Source organism: Rhinolophus sinicus, chromosome 5 (genome assembly GCF_057876585.1).
Source record: "Rhinolophus sinicus isolate RSI-liver-muscle chromosome 5, RSI-T2T, whole genome shotgun sequence".
Lineage (NCBI taxonomy): Eukaryota > Metazoa > Chordata > Mammalia > Chiroptera > Rhinolophidae > Rhinolophus > Rhinolophus sinicus.
Genome location: NC_142505.1, coordinates 82,631,541 through 82,645,538, shown reverse-complemented (window position 1 = coordinate 82,645,538; position 13,998 = coordinate 82,631,541). Strand labels below are relative to the sequence as shown.

Below are 13,998 nucleotides of genomic sequence, written 5' to 3'. Positions count from 1 at the left end.
ATGGAGACTTACCCAATACTTGGAAGATACATCCCAGTACTATGCTTAATTTCTATTGGTGAAAAGCCCCAGAATGTTCTGTTGTTACAGTAGTAACTATTAGTAGAATAATAGCTACTAAACTCCAGATGTGGAGAAAGTGAATTACATAGTGCATATGGGTGATGCAGTATTACTGAAGAACAAGAACCCATTTAAGTTTCTATCAAAATTATTGCAAAGATTTAATATATTCTGTAACATTTTATTAATTATACCATAGAATATTTGAGGTGATTCACCTCTTCCAAGACAGATTTAACATAAAATAGGTTAAGAAAACCCTACGCTATTCATACACTCATAGGACTACTCAGAAAATAATACACTACCATGTTGAAGCTATCAATAAATGGCCCCCTGAGACATGCGACGAGGTGGAGCAGCTCCTTTTCCTTCCTAATAGGACTCTATTAAGGATGTATCCGCTGTTGGTTTTTCACAATGATATTCTGTGAACATTGATATAAACGATGACAGGCAGAATCCTAAGATGGCCCCCAAATCCCCTACACCCTAGTATATATGCCCTGGATAATCTCCAAGACTGCACATGATGGCTCTTCCTCCATGATTAGGTAAATTGGATTTAAGAAAGGGAGATCAACCAGGTGGGATCAACCTAATCACATGAGCCCTTTAAATCTGGGTCTCGAGATTAGAGATAGATATCAGATTTGAAGCATGAGAGGAATTTCACATGAGAGAAGATCCTCCACTGTTACCTCTGAAGATGCAGGAAGCCATGGAGCAAGGACCTGAGAGCAACCTCCAGGAACAGAGGGTGACCTCCAGCCAACAGTAAGAAAGAAAATGGGGATCTTAGCCCTCAAGGAACTGAATTCTGCCAACTACCTGAATAAGCTTGAAAGCAGATTCTTCCCCAAAGCCTCCAGCAGAGAACTCAGAGCAGTTGCCATGTTGATTTCAGCCTTGTAAAAACCTGAGCAGAAAATCCAGTCATATCATACAGGACTCTGAGATAATAAATGAGTGTTGTTTTTAACCACTAATTGGTGGTAATTTGTTACAAACCAATAGAAAATGAATATATAAACTGTTGGTTATTAAAGCAAAAAGGAACATAACATTTAAAATAATCATTGTTATGTTACCTATTAGTCTTCAAGTAAAGCAAATTGAAAAGATGATAAATCTGAGAATTCTAGGTTAAATATTTCCCTCTGAAATCATTTACAACCCCTAATCCACAGAGCATGAAATTAAAATAAATATGACTTTAAAACATACCTAACAGGTTTTAGTACAACAGAAAATGCTAGGTTTGCTTAATTCTGGATGCACAGCCTGCTAACACAGCAGTTACTCTCTCACTCACAGTTTCACTTCCCTGGAGCCCAGAGTTCTGACCCTGCAAGTCCAGAAAGGAACTGATGTTGCTTATGTGCCAAGGAACTAACATTTCTCTTCCCTTTTTGCAATGTCAGATCATTCTTTGCATTTCTCAAGTTCAAATTCTTGAAAGAAGAAAATTTGTATAATATTTAGGCTAGCAGATTTAAAACACTGCTAAGGAATTCTCTTGACCTTTGATTTTCGAAATCATGATTAAAGATTATAATGCTCAAATATTATGATATGAATAAGCTAAATTTATATTCACATGATAATACACACAGGAATACTGAGCCTAGTGAAGTCCTACAAAAGTCAGATTCAAAGACACCTTCAGTCCCCATTAAATTTAGCTAAACTTCTGGGCTTGGTGATGGCAATTCTTCCTCAAACATTTGCAGACGAACATCATCCTAACCTCTCATTGAGAGCAAACATTGGTGGCCAATCAAGGCAAGTATCCAGAACTGACTCTGCTCTTCTGTCAAGCAAACAGCATGCCAATAGACAATTTATAATATGCCAGGCTGTGTCCCTGCAGAGTGTTCTGAGGTAGACCAGATGCCCATATGACGGCTCACTCCTGGGTCAGAGGAAAGGGTAGGCCAATGACATTCAAGCTACAGTAAACAGATTTCTTCATCAGTCAGAATATGTACAAGATAAAGAGACAGAGAAGAGCTCTGCCATAATTCCATCTGGTTCAGCAGATCTGTAGAAAAAGGGAGGAAGGAGGTAATTTAAAGAAATGATTATATTACCAGACCAAAGAAAATAAACCTTTTCTCAGAAGAACAGTCCTAGGACCAATATGGAAATGGCAAAACAAACAGCCCCACCCATTCAAAAGTGTCTATCAGAGGGTGAAACAGTAGAATAAAAGTTCACAGACACAATTTTTTTGCCTATTCTGGCCATTGTGCACTTTTTGTAAATTTACCACCATGTCTCTTTACATGAAGTGTAAATTCTAATCCAGGACAGAGTCATCAGGGAGAAAAGTCAGTCCTGGGGAAAACAAATTAAATGCCACTTAAAGAGAAGGATTAACTCTTTCAGGTCCCTGTACCTGGAATTAGGGTAAGTAGGTACATACAATGACAGAAATGTCTGAAGATTTGGTGACTACAAATGGGTTTAAAATAAGTGAAAGTAAATGCAAACTTAACTCATTTGGGATTTCCACATCTTGTGCCAACTGGTCCCACTGAGGCACAGTTAGACAAATCTGCCCAGAGCACTCAAAGTGACTCATTAGCAGTCACAGGACCACAAATGCACAGAATTCACCTTAAGATTCGGTTCCTCTTCCTGGAGATTCTGAAAGCAGTGCCAACCACATTCAGTACTGGGTTTTCAGAAATCTCCAAAGAGAAATTCTGCCCTATTGCCAAACAGTTACTTCAAAAACTTCATTGCACAAGTGGATCGTGAAATAAGCTCACTGGGGGTAAAATCCACCAAAGGATTAGAGTCTTGTGTTAAACGCTGATGTTTGATAAGCAATAAGAGAGAAATCAGAGAAAGAACAGATAAAAAAGATCTTAACAGGCTATGCCAAAAGTAAAACAAATAAAAATATATTAGCTTGGTAGTAACGTTTTTATTCATTGAGCCTCCCATTTGTGACCTAGTTCTCTGCAAGGAATTCTCTTTTTCCCAATGCAGTTAATTTACACTATGAGGTGAACTAGTGGTAGCCTAAATTCCTGAAGATCCCATATCAAAAGGAATAGAAACATTGGGATTTTTATCTATAATGTTATTTCAAAAGCAGTCTTTGGAGTTAGACACGACTTAAAATACCATTAGCAGAGTGACTATGTATGTCACTTAACCTCCCTGAGGTTAAGTGTTTCCTCATGTGCTAGATGTTGGTAAGTGTTTGTTTAATGTGTGACTTACATGTAATGAAACCATACCTCTCTTGCAAAGCAGAACATTTTTATATAGCAGTGACTGCAGATTTCCTTATTCATCCTCTCCAACCCCAATCTAATTTTAATGTAGGCACATGGCATTAATTGCACCCCAGGACTCTCCTGCCATCTGCAGTAACTAGGTATGGAAAAGAGAAAGCCTAACATGGGAATTGAGCAGGTTGATCTAGCAGTGATGACTTTCAGAGTTGAGTGATTTTTGTTCCCATTTTGCCATGCTATGACAACGCGACACTCTCTTCCCATCACTGTAATAATTTCAGGAGCTGGAGGTCTTAGGGCCCTTCACTAGATTTCTGAAATTGTTGGGCAGAAATTTGCCTTTATTAAAATCATGTACTCTCCTGGCAAAATCCCATAAGAGAAAGCACTTTTCTGACATAATTTTCTCCTTAGATTAAAGGTTTGTGTACCAAAGTACAAATTAACACACAGGTCAATGTAAAACAGAAATAGTTCATGTATCAAATTGCCCCAAGCTTTGAGCTAGGAGAGGGAGGGTAGGCATGTCATTCCCCTGAGCTTCCAGCTCACAGCTGATGGCAAAGCTTGTCTGGCCTGCTCTCCATGCCTCATCACCATCTGCAGTCCACCCCAGGCCCAAAAGGGCTTCACAGGAATTTGTTAAGCAAATGTCTACAACATTCTTATTTAAAGCTAAGCCCTTTGACATGCTTCCAAAAGCTATGATCTAAAGAATTCTAGAAGCTCCTTGATTTCCTACCCTGTTCTTCTTAATCTGCTATCTGCCTCCCATGGCTCCTCAGCACTGACCAGCATCAAGCTCTTCTGATAAATCTGCCAACAGTGTACATGGGAAATTCTCTCAATCCATCTCTGTTTTTTTCTGTGTGTATGCATTACTTTCCTCAAGCTTAGCATGAATTTAGAATGTGAAACTATGGACATTCATAAAAACACAGCAATATGTCATTGAAAATATATCACCAAAATATAGCAGGGGCAATTATTAGTAACTCATTTTGTAGTAGCTCTAAAAGTCCTAACTACAAAGTAGTTGTGTGGGAAGATAACAATTCATCACTATTTATGGGATAAAATTTATGGGATGAATCCAAGTTTAAAGAATCACAAAGCAAATCTCTATTATTTCAAGCATGCATATGGAGACAAATACACTATACAAACATATCCAGACATTCATGCACTGTCCAATAATTTATAGACATTCCTCATAATAATGAGCAAGCTGGCCTTATGCCGACTTAAAACCAGGGTATTTACTAATACTATCTTTCGTGTACAGTAAGCCATCCCCTTTCCAAGACTTTTGTAGCTATTGCACACTAAATTTTAGATCCAGAAAATGAATGTGTGCTTTGGAACATGTTGAAGTATTGTTTGAAGTATTGTCCTTTAACTTAAAGATATGCGGGGCTTAAATAGGCTGCTTCACATCTCATCAAAACCTTAGGCGCTATCAACAGGAAATCAGAAGATTACAGATTGCATCTAAGCTAAATGCATGGAAATCCTCTTACAATGAATTCACACTATGCCAAGAAAGGTGATTAGTAAGAGTTCTTTTCCCTTCTCTTTCTCCCCAACCCCAGCTTGTTGTGGTCTTCACAGTATTCTAATACCTCCCTGGCTCAACCAGACACGAACTGTTTCTTGGTCTATCTGTTTACCATCATTCATTTTCTCTGACAGCCCCCGACAGAAGAGTTACCACATCAAACAGCCAAAGCAAACTTTGGCTTCAGGGTGAGGTCCACATTCTATGGCTTTATTAGCTCTGCCATGAATTTCCAGAAGATCCTATCCCATTAGGTCAGTGCAATTACTGGAAATATTAACTGGATAATTTTCAGTGTAGACAGTTCAAGGTATAAACAGGGACAGCATATAGAGGTGACCACCACTGCCCCTAGAGGTCTCAGAGCTTTTTTAAAAATAGCACTCACAGCATCTCAAAAGAGAACTTTCCTGTCTATGACACAGCAGAGGCCATTTCTCCTTGAATCTCATAACATTATGCCCTATACTAGCATCATCTTGTTTTCAAGCCTATACTATTTCTCTACAGAGCTGTGCTCTAACATCAAGTATTTAAGACTTATCCTCATATCTCAAACAATTTTATGGTCAAGACTTCATATATCTGAAAAGAAAATGGGAAGTAAAACAATTCTCTAGTACCGTTTTTCTAGAGAGGGCACATAGTAGAGTATAATCAAATCACAGGTACTATACATACGAAGTTAACCAGATAACCCCCGTCACTGTTAATAACTCAGTAACGCCAAACACATGATACTGGGGACTGAGGAATGCGAAAAATGCGTGACTTTGTGGAAGACCCCCTGACTACTAGCTCACCTCATTTTGAGAAACAGCCTCATTTTTTAGAATAATCAGGTTCCCGGCACTCTGTCCACTTTGGCCTGTGAGGTGCCTGCTGTCACTTGCTGCTGCTTGGGCTCCCCCAGGCCCAGGTCCTGTCTGTGCCCCTGTGTTGTAAAACATGAAAGTGTCACTCCCTGAGCCTGCTGTCAGACAGGCCTTGTAGCAGTAGGTCTTGGTGAGGGAGCCATTCCCTCGCACTTCAATGAAGTGAGGCTGCACTTTGAGGCCATGTGGTATCCTGGCATCAATATTGTTATTGGCCTGTTTGTACAGTTCTGCAGGGCACCGCTCCCTCACGCCACAGAAGCCTCCACAGCACGCAGTGCCATATGCAGTATAGCGGTAGCACTTGATGATGCTCAAAACAATGATTGTCAAAAGAAATATAAAAGACACTGTGCTTAATGCTATTATTAGATAAAGTGTAATTTCAGAGTATGTCCGAGGACTCTTAACATGTCTCTGAGTATCAGGGAGGATTCTGGACACTCTATCCACCACAGCTACTGTAATGGCCACAGAGGCTGAGAGCGATGGCTCGCCATTGTCTCGGACCACCACAGTCAGGTTGAAAGTGGTTCCACTCTCATCTCCCATCTTCCTGGTAGTCCTAATTTCTCCTGTGTGCAGCTCTACTTTAAAGAGGTCCAGGTCAGAAGTCTGGGCCAGATGGTAAAAGAGCCAAGCATTTTGCCCAGAGTCTGAGTCCATGGCTATGACTTTGGTGACCAGGTAGCCAGCAGGGGCAGTTCGAGGCACCAGCTCAATGGCTGCTGAGGAATTGGTTGAGGTAGGGTACAGGATGTAAGGGGCGTGGTCATTCATGTCCACCACATACACATTGGCGGTCACAGTGCTGCTCAGCGGGGGGCTCCCCTTGTCCTGGGCCTCCACAGTCACAAAGAACTCCCGAAACTTCTCATAGTCAAAGGAGTTGACAGCATAAAGGCTGCCACTGGCACTGTCTATGGAGACATAGGAGGTGACTGGCAGCCCTTGAATCTCCCTCTCCAGGAGGGAGTAGGTCACCTCTGCATTCTCCTTTTCATCCGGGTCTGTGGCTTGCACAGTGCAGAGCAAGACCCCTGGCAAGTTGTTCTCTTGGACATAGATGGAGTAGGCGTCCTTCAGGAAGCTCGGTGGATTGTCATTGATGTCAGAGATCTCAACCTGCAGAGTCCGCTGGGATGTGAGCTGTGGTACTCCCCCATCAATGGCTGTCACTGTGATGTTGTAGGCTGCCACCCGCTCCCTGTCCAGTGGGCCACTCACCACAAGCGTATAGGAGTTTCCAAAGCCATTCAGTCGGAAAGGCAGGGTGGCCTCCAGGTTCAGGCTCACTTTCCGGTTGCGGCCTGAGTCTTGGTCATTGACACTGAGAAGGGCCACCACTGTGTTGGGTGCAGCATCCTCAGGCACTGGGCTATACAGGTCCGTGAGCACCACCTCTGGTGCATTATCATTCACGTCCACGATGTCCACCAGCACCTTGCAGTGACCCACCATGGGCACTGGTCCCCTGTCAGTCGCCTGCACATAGATCTGATAGGAAGAGGCTTCTTCATAATCCAGCGCCCCACTGACGCGCACTTCCCCCGTACTGGCATCAATGCTGAAGAGCTGCCTCTCCCTGTCCGACGTGTAGCTGCTCAAGGAATACCTGAGCTCGCCGTTGGAGCCCTCATCCGGATCTGAGGCATTCAGCTTCACCACCAAGGTGCCTGGGGGCGCGTCCTCCCGAAGCTGGACGCGGTACGTGGACTGGTCGAAGGCGGGAGAATTGTCGTTAGTGTCCAGGACACGCACAGAGATCTGTGCCGTGCCGGAGCGGGCTGGGCTGCCCCCATCCACAGCTGTGAGAACCAGGTGGTGCCAGACTGCCTGCTCGCGGTCTAGGCCCTTACGCAGCACCAGCTCCAGCACCTTACTGTTCTCCTGCAGGGGTTTCAGGTCCAGCTCGAAGTGCTCGCTGGGGCTGAGCTCGTAGGTCTGCACTGAGTTGGCGCCCACGTCAGGGTCCTGCGCGCTCTCTATGTGAAAGCGCGCTCCAGGCGCCACGGATTCGCTTACCTGAAGCTGGTAGTCGGGCCGCGGGAACCGCGGCGAGTTGTCGTTGATGTCCAGTACCTCCACCTCCACGGCGCTCACAGCCACGGGGCTGTGCGCCAGCACTTCCAAGCTGAGCAGGCAGCGAGGCCGCTGCTCACACAGCGCCTCCCGGTCAATGCGCTCGTTAACGAAGAGCGCTCCACTTGTCAGGTCCAGCTCCAGATAGCGCGGGCTGGGTGCACCCAGATGGTTGATGCGCAGGCAGCCGGGCCCCAAGCGCCGCAGCTCCAGCCCCAGCGCGTTAGCCACGTTGCCCACGATCGCGCCGGGCGCCTGCTCCTCCGGCACCGAGTATCGCAGCTGGGAGGCTGCTGGACCGGGAAACAGCAGCAGCAGCAGCAGGAGAGGCAGCAGCAGCAGTAGCAGCCAGGACATGGGCGGCCGGAGTCGTGGATGGTCTGTCGCCCCAGGTCTGGTGCCCGCCAGCTCCATAGCCACCGGCCGCGGCGGAGGCAGCGGGGCAGGGCCGGAGGCAGCAGCTTCCCCAGCCGTGCTCCACGCCCGGGCCCCGCCTCCGCTCCTGCCGCCCTGCGCCCGCTCCCCACGGCTCACGCGCTAGCCAACACCGGGGACCGCTTCCCTCGTAGGCCCTCCGTAGGGCTCCTGGCCCCGCTGCCCCGCTGACTCCCCATCACCCAGCTCCTCGGCTCGCGTGCGAGTAGCTCAACCTGGCTTCGCTTCCTGCCGCCGCTGCCGCCGCAGCTGCTGCTGCTCCAGGGGGAGGGAATAGGAACCAGAAGGGGAGGGGGAGCAGTGCTCAGCGGGTCCGGCTCGGATTCCGCACGGAGGCAGCCGACTGCATCCCGGACTGCTCTCTCAGTCGCTCCTGCCACTCCAGCCCCAACTCCTTCACCCTAGACCCACCGGATCCCAGCAGACCGCAGGAATACGGGCCACTCCCTTTCTCCCTGCCCCCACCGTCCTGTTCTTCCAGTCTCCATGGTCCCTCGGCTGCTTAACGGGTCCTGTAAGGAGATTATTGTGGGAAAAGCCGTTGTCTCTAGGACTCAGGCTAACAGCTCCCCAGGAAAAGATTTCCAAGCGCAATTCAATAAAATAAACTGAAGGCCTTAGCTGAGAAGGGGCACCTGAGGCGGAGGCTCCACGTTCAAAGGAAACAAACGGAGGGGAAGCTCTCTGGGGTTATTGATGATGGGGATTCATTATTTATTCACCTGACCTCCAACATTTTCTCTGGAATACTCGTAAGTACTGTAAAAAGTGTTCGACTCCTCGTGCAAAGGGAGGGGGTGGCAAGTGCCATCTTCTTTCTGAGCAAGTCTAAAACTAATATCCTGAGATCCAACTCAATTCTGCTCTAGCCAAGTGGCCCTTCCTTTCAGTGTGTGCTTTGGCAAATAACCAATACTTCAGGTTTTTTAATTCTCTCTTTTTAAAAATTGGCTCCATGAAGCTGCAGGCAAAGCTCTTATTTGACCCCTTTTGATCATAGTGGGGAAAATCTGGTAAGATTTTAAAGAGATCCTTCCCTCAAGCTTTTCCTTATTTTACTTCAGATCTTTTTCATTTATCACCCAAGACATTTTCTTTGTTCTTTCAAGAATTATTTAATTTTTTTTTCTCTAAAAGATGACAATGTCTTCAAGAACCGGCAAAACCATTCAATCAAGAGCGTTACTCTTGAGCTCCCAAGCCTGGCTGGAATCCGGACTCCATTAATGCCTTACAGTGAAAAGTCTGCTGTTATGAAGTGAAATGTGGGCGGCTGGGATTTTTCTTACAATCGCCAACAATGTCAATGGCTGCAGGTCATCTTTCATAAATGTAAGGCTCCTTTACATCTCTGGGCTGGGTTCCCCCAAGACTCCACATTGCATTGCTGCAGAGGCAACAAAAAGCCAACCACTTTTTTTCAATGAGCAAGAAGGGAGACGGATCAGAGGAAGCCTTTCCGTGCTGTCATTGCCTCTGTTTCTCTTTCCTGAACATCCACTCTTCCCAGGCCCTCTCATCTCTTCCACAGTTTAAAATCCATTGCCCCACATGCAAAAAGCACTCGCTAAAATGTCCTTTCTCTTCTTCATCTCCTAGCAGCCTCGTACTCCTAGCTTTTCCTCTGTGGGTCATTTTCTAGCTATGAACTGGAACATAGCCCAACTAAGACCCGACATTTGGCATGCTTCCCTTCTTGAGAGGAGAGTTGAAGGGGCCAAGGCAATGATCCTGACACCCAGATTTCAAAGGCCTGGACTAACACATCCCTTCCTTCTACCCACCAAGTGCACTCACTGACAACACTCCCCAACCTAACCATTGTATTCCACAGACGCGCCCAGCTTCCTACTGTCACTGCTGCTTATTTGTCCTCTTTGTTCTCTCAAGGGTGCAGAGTGGGAAGCAATTTCCATCACATTCTATTCCTGTCTCCTTTCTTAGGTCTCTGGCTTCTCCCTTTCTGTCTGCTTACTTCCAAAATGTCCCTACAGTAACTTTGTCTCTGCTGTGGTAATTTGATCTCAGAAAGCCTTAAATTCGCAAGTGCATGAATTGTAGGCCTGGCCTTTGTCTTCACCCATTACTTATTTCTGAAAATAAATGGCTTATAAGTGGAATCAAGTTATAAGTTGTCAGGAAGAGTGACCTTTTCTTCCCTCATCTCCTCCCAGGCCCTCACAGTTGCTGCCTCCACTGCCCACAGCTCAGAAACCTGGCCACTGGGTATTGACCATGCACGGACCTGTGCCCCAGAAAAGATCACAGGCACTTAAGGAAGAGATTAAAGTGACAGAGGCTTGGTGATGTTTTTAATGGAAGCCCCCAAGTGTCACATCTTGGGAGAAAACCCCGGACTTGTCTTTTAGTAATCTTGTCATCTTCCAGCAAGAACACCTTCCAGGTTGTCCATTTTGATGTGTCAAGGGATTTATTTCAATTAGTATTTACTCCCTCAGTGACTGAGAAGGCAAACATAGAGCCAACACAAATCAGCCACCTCAAAGACACTGTACTGAAGAGATGGTGTACTCTATATTTGGCAGTATAGTGATTTAGTTCCTCACGCTATTGTACTTAGACTCTTGCCAACCTTACTAGTTGGTGTAATGGGATTGCTTGCACTGCTGGTAAGGACCCCGTCTACACATATTTATGCTAATGCCTCAACTGCAGCACCATGTATTCCCTTTCCCTGAACACAATTAAAAAGCAGGATAGAAAAAACATTGAAATAAATAAAAAGCAGGATATCACAGTGATTAGGAACATAGACTCTGGAGTCAGTCACGCCCCTGGCAATGACTACCTGTGTGGCCTTGGACACATTACTTAACCTAAACTTTCATTTACTCATTTTCTTTGGGGAAGATAATATTAAGGAAAACTCATAGGGTCATTATGATTACATGAGATGATGTATATAAAACAATGTGCATAGTGACTGATAAGTACATTATTACTATTATTATTAAACTGCAATGATTTATTATCAGATAACCCCTTAGTTGACAGTCTACATACAGCATAGTCCCCATAACGATGCCAGACAGAAGGTGATGATGAGGGAAGATGAGGGGGCACCAAAGTTATGCTTTCCCAATTATTTCTAGAGTTTAGCCTATATTTTGAAAACAAAAACCAGTCCCTTTCTAGGTCACCAAGGAAAAGGGACTTCTGTCATAAGGATTCCTTCAGGAGATTTATTTCCTCATAAGAGATTCACCTTTTTGGGAGATGTGAAAATACTTTTGCACAAAGTACAGAAGAATTCCCAAACATGCCGTCATCTCCAGCACCCAGTATAGACTTGGCACAGAGGTACTTAATGTTTTTTGAACAAAACTAAATTTACAACTTTGCTTATGTAATTCTCTCAAATAGAAATAGCTCCTTCCTTTCCCTCCCCCTTTCTAAATCTTATATATATTTCAAGGTCCATCTTAAAACCCATCTAATCCACGAAACATCGTGTTCTAAATATAATGGTCTTTTTTTTCTCTTTCACAGTTTACCACATATCTCTGAATGCTAAGAGTGTCATTCTTTAATTCATCAAAATGCTTTAATATTATTTCTTTACCTCAATAAGCAACCTGCAAACTCTTATATTTTTGTGTATTCTTCACAGTGTGGGAAGCCTCATAAACTCTCAATAATAAGTGATGATTGGTTCATTTTCTTCAGATTTGTTTTTAGCAAATTCAAGAACTGCGACAATTCAGGCACTTCCCTTTGTTGTGTATAGACAGACTGTGTCTAACGGAGAGAGGGCTCAAGAGCCTGCAATGATTTTACTATAGTTTTCTTCCTTTAAATTTTGAAATACAAAATAGAGTGATAACATGATACTTTTGGGTAGACCCTTTCTTAGAATCGAGCGCCTTTATCAGTGGGATTCAGTTCTCCAGATTAGAAATAAATTATTCTAAAAAAGGGTCTACCCAAAAGTATTATGTTATCACTCTACTTTATAATTATAAATTATAAAACAGCTATTTTTGCTCATAACTAACAGGAAAAATGACATGATAAGAGAAGTGCCGTAAGACATGGTTTTTGTTTACCCCATGCTAGACATGAACTTTGATAGTATCCCTTAGTTGTATTTGTAAAATGCATCTACCCTGAGGTCACTGGGCAAAGGAGCAAAACCAATCACAACACATCTGTAGTAAGCCTACAAGAAAAATACTGGTACCTCATGAACTCTCCTAATTCACATAAATTTTCCTTTCTCTGTCATTAGCATCAAAAATCATTTTATGTTGGGGAACCAAACAATCTGGAGTCTTTTGGCCACAGGGCAAGGAGACATACTCATTAGTTTGATAAAGCTTTGGGTTGACCATTATGAGAATATCTGCCAAATAGGGAAGGACCTTACTTTTCTTTTTTTTTCTTTTTTCTTTTTTTTTTTTTTAAAGATTTTTATTGGGGGAAGGGGAACAGGACTTTATTGGGGAACAATGGTCAAATTGTTGTCCTTTCAGTCTTAGTTGTGGAGGGTTCTGTTCAGCTTCAAGTTGTTGTTCTTTCAGTCTTAGTTGTGGAGGGCGCAGCTCAGCTCCAGGTACAGTTGCCGTTGCTAGTTGCAGGGGGCACAGCCCACCATCCCTTGCGGGAGTCGAACCGGCAACCTTGTGGTTGAGAGGACAGGCTCCAACCAACTGAGCCATCCAGGAGCTCAGCGGCAGCTCAGCTCAAGGTGCCGTGTTCAATTTTAGTTGCAGGGGGCGCTGCCCACCATCCCTTACGGGAGTCGAGGAATTGAACTGGCAACCTTGTGGTTGAGAGCCCGCGCTCCAACCATCAACTGAGCCATCCGGGAGGCAGCTCAGCTCAAGGTGCCGTGTTCTTAGTTGCAGGGGGCAGAGCCCACCATCCCTTGCGGGACTCGAGGAATTGAACTGGCAACCTTGTGGTTGAGAGCCCACTGGCCCATGTGGGAATCGAACCGGCAGCCTTCGGCGTTAGGAGCACGGAGCTCTAACCGCCTGAGCCACCGGGCTGGCCCAGGACCTTACTTTTCATCATCCCAGTGTCTAGTGTGGTCCAAGGTAGTTAAAAAACTCCATCTTATTAGGAAGGAACAGGACTTCTGATCTTTATGCAACCCCAGAAGGAAAATACATTCCAATATGACCACAGTATTCTTTACAGGTATAGCATCCAGTGGATGGGGAGATTAAAAAAAAAAAAGATTTTTCATATAACATGATAGCTAAAATTTTTTTCACATTCCCTTCCCTGAAGAGGGAACATATTAACTTTTAGGGAACGATCCTCTAAATGTTTAGTTCTGCAAAACTAATATACTGTTGATTCTTGACTGATGCATTGGAAAATTGCTCAGAATAAACAAAGGGACTCCAACTATCTTTGGAAAAGTAACAATAAAAAGGGAGAGTAGATTAAAGGCTTGGGACAGATTGTGCAATATTCGTAGACAAAATCAAACTAGTCAATTATTTTGGGGGTTTGCTTCTCTATCAGTATTCTCAATTGAGATGGCCTAACAAGAATCATAGAATGTTAAAGGGTGAGAGATATTTAGAAACTATCTCACCTAATCTCTTTATTTTCACTGAAGAAAATGTTTAAGTAGAACTTGAACCTCACGATCAGTGAGGAGATAAGAAACATAAACGTGCTATAATGAAGTCAAGTGTATGTAGCAAGATAATGACCTTACAAATGTGACTAGAGAAAAAAATTTACATAGGCATTT

At 44.2% G+C, this 13,998-nt stretch overlaps 1 protein-coding gene across 12 annotated transcripts in view; it reads right to left on the bottom strand.

The window, feature by feature from the left end:
* Nucleotides 1-13,998, bottom strand: part of LOC109451776 (protocadherin alpha-C2) — a 165,459-nt gene that overhangs the window by 33,349 nt on the left and 118,112 nt on the right. Inside the window, exons 1-2 of one of the 12 annotated variants that reach the window (XM_088798665.1) lie at nt 5,679-8,672; nt 233-2,107 (exon numbers count right to left, since the gene is read on the bottom strand). The exons of 9 other annotated variants lie outside the window; for them this stretch is intronic. In XM_088798665.1, coding sequence (XP_088654791.1) covers nt 2,099-2,107; nt 5,679-8,246 — 2,577 coding nt within the window. In that variant the 5' untranslated portion in view covers nt 8,247-8,672 and the 3' untranslated portion in view covers nt 233-2,098. Of the gene's footprint in view, nt 1-232; nt 2,108-5,678; nt 8,812-13,998 lie in introns of those variants that run through there. 2 more of the 12 variants (XM_019740254.3, XM_019740256.3) reach the window with 2 other exon arrangements.